The sequence below is a fragment of the Durio zibethinus genome, chromosome 27 (genome assembly GCF_047325235.1).
Source record: "Durio zibethinus cultivar Kanyao isolate XHJ-2024 chromosome 27, ASM4732523v1, whole genome shotgun sequence".
Classification (NCBI taxonomy): domain Eukaryota; kingdom Viridiplantae; phylum Streptophyta; class Magnoliopsida; order Malvales; family Malvaceae; genus Durio; species Durio zibethinus.
This window is the reverse complement of record NC_143188.1, coordinates 17,353,218-17,359,839: the sequence shown is the minus strand read 5'-3', so window position 1 is coordinate 17,359,839 and position 6,622 is coordinate 17,353,218. Positions and strand designations below refer to the sequence as shown.

General features: G+C 29.9%; 1 protein-coding gene across 1 annotated transcript; it reads left to right on the top strand.

Moving 5' to 3' along the window:
* The first annotated feature begins 3,816 nt into the window (after positions 1-3,816).
* Positions 3,817-6,065, top strand: LOC111279241 (chalcone synthase 1). The gene is made up of 2 exons (XM_022866211.2): positions 3,817-4,078; positions 4,866-6,065. Exons 1-2 carry the CDS (start codon positions 3,901-3,903, stop codon positions 5,855-5,857), a joined length of 1,170 nt encoding a protein of 389 aa, XP_022721946.1. The 5' UTR covers positions 3,817-3,900; the 3' UTR covers positions 5,858-6,065.
* The last annotated feature ends 557 nt before the right edge of the window (positions 6,066-6,622 follow it).

Genomic DNA, 6,622 nt, shown 5'->3' with positions numbered 1-6,622 from the left:
CCAATTTCAAAGGGTTTCAGCCAGCCCCAATAGCAAACAGGCAAGAGAAAATCAGTAACTTTTGGAATTTGATTAGGATTTTATTGCCAAAGGCCAATCTCTAGTAAATAAGAAGTCGATTAGGATTTCAATTTTATTTATATTTGATAAGAAATTTAATTTTTTATTTCAATAGAGATAAGAATACGTATTAAAATTTGAAGATAGGACTAATATTACCTTAAATTTTTTATCGGATTTGAGCATAGGTAATGTAGTACCGGTATTGTATATATATTTTATATATTTATATATATTTAATAAATAAATTTTTTATTAAATAGTATAAAATTTTATTTTAAATTAATTAGAATTAATATATTTTTATTTAAAATAGATATTAATATATATATTTATTAAAAAATTATATAAATGTGATAAATAAAAAGAAAAAAATAAAAATTGATTTTTATTTTTTTTTAAATTACAATTATAAAAATTACCTGTACTCGTTAAATAATCATAAACTGAATATGAAAATAAATTTAAAATACTTATTAAATATGACTACAACAATTAGTATAATATCAAAATCCAATAAAGATAGAAATAATTTACTCATCTCATACCCCACCATTGTCATCCCTATTAAGTCAATAATTCTAATTAAAATGTTATTATTCCTTAAGTAAAATTCAATTGCAACATATCCATATATATATTATTATTTTTTACAAAGAAATCATAAAATAGAAGATTAAAAACCTAAACTATAAGTGAATAACCATAAAGATGTCTCTATGCTAGTAACTCTTGAAATTTGATGTTCCATTTTGACGAAAGAATTTCATCAACCATAAGGACTGAAAAATTTGTTGAGGATGAAATTACTCATTTAGAGTTTTTGCACAACAAATGCTATTTATATGCTATTGTGATCAAGTCAATTACAATAAAGAATCTTTCTTTAGAAGGTGAAGAAGCAATTAGAATTAGATTTGAATCGGATCATTTTGGATTCATGTCACATTAAACTCAAGTAGTTTTGAGTTTAGATTATTTAGCGTGAGAGCTATTCTAAGTTCAAATTCTTTGGATCAGGTTTAGGGTAGAATAAAATTGATAATTTTTATTAAAAAAGTTGTTAATCATAATTTTAATATTAAGTTCTGGTTATTACGAGTTTTGATAAAATTAATTTTATGTTCAAATCATTTTAAATTAGAGTTATTTTAAATTCGGATCTTTGATATTTTTATTAGTTCTCGGATTCATTTTGTCACTTCTAATTGCAAGTCTATCATTTTGACAACATCTGTCCAAAGGATAAAAATCGATTTTGTTTGGATTTGAAGGGTATTTGGATATTTTTGGGAGATTTTGGATTGAAAAGGAAAGTAATACTGGAAAGAGAAAAAATTTTGAAAAGAAAAGAGAAAGAAGTTACAGAATCATAAAAGAATAATTATGTAATTTAAAAGCAATAATACTAATATAAATTATCTCTACCTCCATATATATAGGGTTGACATCGGATCAGGTTTGGGTCGAGTTTTGCTCGTCCCGAACCGGACTCTACCTAAATTTTTTTTTATTTTTTTATACCTGAATCCGATCATGATCCGATATTATATAAATCGTATCTGACTCCTACCCAATCCAAAATTAATAAAATATTATTTTTTAAATATAAATATTTAAAAATATCATTATATAAATATATATATAAATAAAAAATTAAATAATTAATTAAAAAATATTTTTTTATATAATATCGGATTGGATCAGATTCGAATTTTAGGCAAACCTGATCCGAAACTTGAATTTCAAAAAAAAAAATCAACCTCATAAGGTCGGATTGGATCGAAATCCGTCGGGAACGAGTTGAATTACCGACCTTACGTATATACAGGTGGGGCATAAGAATTGAAGGTAAAAGTAACGTGAATATGATAATTAAGAAAGTCATAAAGAGAGAGAAATAGTGAGTCAGTTTTAGTGAAACTAATTTGCCTAAAAAAGAGTTTTAGTGACACCAAAAGACAAATCAATCCAATATATACATATTAATTTGTAAAACGAGAAAAGGACAACAGTTACACGTTTGTAGTGACGGATTTAAATTTTTTTAAGGATGTTCACTACTAATATATAAAAAATTATTGATAAATTTATTAATTTTATCGAAAAAATTCACAAAAAAATTGAGAAGTTCCAAAAATATTTTTTTTCAAAATTTTTTAATTTTTAAAGATATTCATAGACACCACACTTAATCATTTGCATCTGCCCTACATGCTTGTCTAAGAGTAATATTGAACGACAAAGATTGTGGTTCAATTAAAAATCCAAGTTAATAAATGTATATTGAGTTTGTTTAAGAGATACTTAGCAGATTATTATTTTATTTTTTTGGTGATTGAGTCCTACAGAATTATATAAATATTATTATCGTATTAAAATATTTTTTGAACTCTTTTTTATTATTTATTTGGTTACGCGTATATGTTATCTCGATCCTACAACCTTCAAGCATCAATTTTAATAATATGTTAATTGATTTAAGAGAGTATAAAGATTTGAATTAAATATATTTTTTAAATATAATTACAAAAATTTACTTAGTTAAACTCTCGATTCAATGACGATAATATATTTAAAATGAAATAAAAAAATAAAATAATTAATCTAGGGTCAATCTTGACGTTTGAGACATGATAGGATATTTATCTTTTAACCCACAAAGGATGGTTTGCAAAACTCGAATGAAACAACCTAGGTTTATTTTATTTATTTATTTATTTTTATTGGTGACAAAAGCTTGGTCTCCAAACATTTTTTTTCTTCCAATCGCACCCCGTTTACTATTGAATTTTGGCCCAAAAGCAATTTTTGAAGAACCAATCGTAATCCCAAACTGGCCCTTACTTGAAATTTTCAATCCCTATATTCGTTTTACAATATATACCATAAAATGAGCTAATTAATTAAGTTGGCCTCGATAATTTTAAGTTCATAGTATTTATATCTTTATTATTTAGGCTAAACTCAAGCGACATTTCCTCTCATTTTATTTAGATTAATTGTTACTTTAGTTGTTATCAAAAAGTACACTTGAGGATCTTAGCTGAAAATTGTAGTATTTTAATTAATTAATTAATATTGTTTTGATCAGCATTAATTAATATCTTTTCTAATTAATATCTTTTCTTAGTTTAGCATTACTATAAAAAATAATTTTTGGGTTCAAAATTTATTTTTTATCCAACCTCAATGCTAAATAATAAAAAAAATATAACTTTTCAATGTAAAACTTTAGCTTTAAAAAATATGTCATCGTACTAATCGTGACCGGTGTTATAATTTCATTTATTTTTCAACCCCAATGAAATTTGCTTTTTCCCGTTTGGATCAAAGATTTATTTAGAGGGTTAGTTAATTTTTTGTTAGCATTTTATGAATCTTGACCCTACATATCTTCCACATTTTTGGTCATGAGTATTGTCTAACTCCATGAACCTCCCAAATTCAACTCACACTCTTAATTTGTTGAAAACAAAACCTAATCATGACCGTAAGATCATATTGTAGAATAACATGATGGAGCTTTTGATCAATTTGATGTGGTAAGTGGGAACTAACACGAGCAATTTGGAAATCATGTGGGGAATGGTTTGATAGGAAAGTGAAGTTTGAATGAGAGATGGATAGATGCACCAAACTCCATTTTCACGTGCCATCGAGCTTTACAAGTTGTTGGGAGCTTAAGACTGATAGCATTGGTCATATCCACCCCTTAAAATCTTATTTATACGACCAAACTCTTTGCACACTTCCATTGAAACACTCTTCTCCTACCACTTCCATCACCACCGCCACGGGCTGCTAACCCTTAGGGTTGTTTTTGTTGAAGAGAAAAAAATGGTGACCGTCGAGGAAGTTCGTAGGGCTCAACGTGCCGAAGGGCCAGCCACCGTGTTGGCCATCGGCACATCAACTCCACCAAATTGTGTCGATCAGAGCACATACCCTGACTACTATTTCCGTATCACAAACAGTGAGCACAAGACTGAGCTGAAAGAGAAATTCAAGCGCATGTGTAAGCACTTTCTTTTCTCTTTTTTTTTTTTTGGTGTCATTTGTTATAGAATTTACCTTATTTCACATAGAAATTTAAGGTGATTTAGTGTTCATACGTGATTTTGGCATGAAAATAGAATGGAGATGTGGGATGTGCATGGTTCACATAATTTTCATGCGAAGCTTTAAAAAAAATGGTTAGCTACAAAGTTTGACTTGAAAAATAGATTAAATTCTAACTTAATTTGTCTCCAAGGTTCAAGTTTGCTAACATAAAGAACAAGGTTTTGATTCATAAAAGGTTTAGGCAACCTTATTTTTTGTCCGTCACAAAATAACTTAATATGCCAACAGCTAATATTTGAAAACAATTTCAAGCTTTTACGAGAGAGTGACAGAGAACTTTTTTTTTTAAAGTGATTTAGGCAATGATTTTGTCAGAATTTTGGTTTATTTAAAAACTTATATTTGAAAGTGGAAACCCCTTTTTAGTAAAAGAAAATCTAAAAGCTTTCCCCCTTTTGAGTCCAATAATAACAAGACCCATAAAAATCAGCCTGTGCTTGCAATTATAGCTGTCAGCCAGTTAAGAGCCACAAAAATAGTAAGTGGAAGAAATTGTAATTGCATTTAATAAAAAAAAATAGCAATAATTATTATTATTATTTTTTAATCATTGTGTACACCATTATTGAGCCATGTACTTCATGCTTGTTTTGTCTTGTCAGAAAAATGAAGCTTTTCTTTTTTTTTTTTAGGGTAAATCGGTTTAAAATACTAAAATAATTTTCTTCATTTATTTTTAGGTGAAAAATCTATGATCAAGAAGAGATACATGTACCTGACAGAAGAGATTCTGAAAGAAAATCCCAACGTGTGTGCATACATGGCACCTTCACTGGATGCTAGGCAAGACATGGTGGTGGTTGAGGTACCAAAGCTAGGCAAAGAAGCAGCCACCAGAGCCATTAAGGAATGGGGCCAGCCCAAATCCAAGATCACCCACCTTGTCTTCTGCACCACTAGTGGTGTGGACATGCCTGGGGCTGACTACCAGCTCACCAAGCTTTTAGGCCTCCGCCCATCCGTTAAGCGCCTCATGATGTACCAACAGGGTTGCTTTGCCGGTGGCACGGTGCTCAGGGTGGCCAAGGACTTGGCTGAGAACAACAAAGGTGCTCGTGTACTCGTTGTGTGCTCGGAAATTACGGCTGTTACCTTCCGTGGTCCTAGTGACACTCACCTAGACAGTCTTGTAGGCCAAGCATTGTTTGGTGATGGTGCTGCTGCTGTTATAATTGGTGCAGACCCAGTGCCTGAGATCGAGAAGCCATTGTTTGAACTAGTCTCAGCTGCCCAAACAATCTTGCCAGACAGTGATGGTGCCATTGATGGTCACCTTCGTGAAGTTGGTCTCACATTTCACCTCCTCAAGGATGTTCCAGGGCTTATTTCCAAGAACATCGAAAAGAGCCTTGCTGAGGCATTCCAGCCTTTGGGCATCTCTGACTGGAACTCCCTTTTCTGGATCGCTCACCCTGGTGGCCCGGCAATATTGGACCAGGTAGAAGCCAAGTTAGCCCTCAAGCCTGAAAAGCTACGAGCCACAAGACACGTTCTATCAGAGTATGGCAACATGTCAAGTGCTTGTGTTCTGTTCATTTTGGATGAGATGAGGAAGAAATCAAAAGAAGATGGGCTTCAGACCACTGGAGAAGGGCTCGAGTGGGGAGTCCTGTTTGGGTTCGGACCTGGGCTCACAGTTGAGACCGTGGTGCTCCACTGTATCAATGCTTAAACAGACCCTAAACCTCTGATTGGCCCTGCCTTAAGTGATCAACATGTAATCTGGTTCCACATCCCTGAAGTTTTTTTTTTTAATATCCTTTGAATTTGTTTGGTTATTGTGAGAGAGTCAAAGTCTCTGATATCGTGGGTGTGTTGTAGACTGAACTAAACTATGGCAATAATAAGTTCCCATTTCATCTTTGGTTATGCCAAGAAAAGCAGCTTTTATTATTTAAAATTACACCTGATAATTAAAAATATAATAAAAAAATACAAATAAAAGATATAAAATATGATACAAAAATGATATAAATAAAAAATATAAAAATAATATAATTTAAAATTTTAAAAAAATTATAAATAAATTAATAAAATTAAATTTTATATTTTATATTTTTATATTAACACTGATATATGATTTTTATATAAAATATAATATAAATATAATATTTTACACGATAACATAAATTATAGATTTATTTAAATTTAGGTATAAACAAAATAAAAAATTTCGAAAAATATTTTTTAAAAAAAGCTTTATTGAATGCATAATACAAACAAAATTTTGGGTTAAAAAAATCACCACTTTTTTTTTAAATTTTCTCAGTTTCATTTTTTTATATAAAAAAAATCATAATCTAAAAATTAAAAAAAAATTGACTGATGTTGGATTTCCATTCAATTTCCTCCTTAAAACAACCTTTTTAACTGAAAAAAAAAAATGTTGGAGGATATAATATTTACAAAAGAACTACTCCATATTTATAAAATTAAT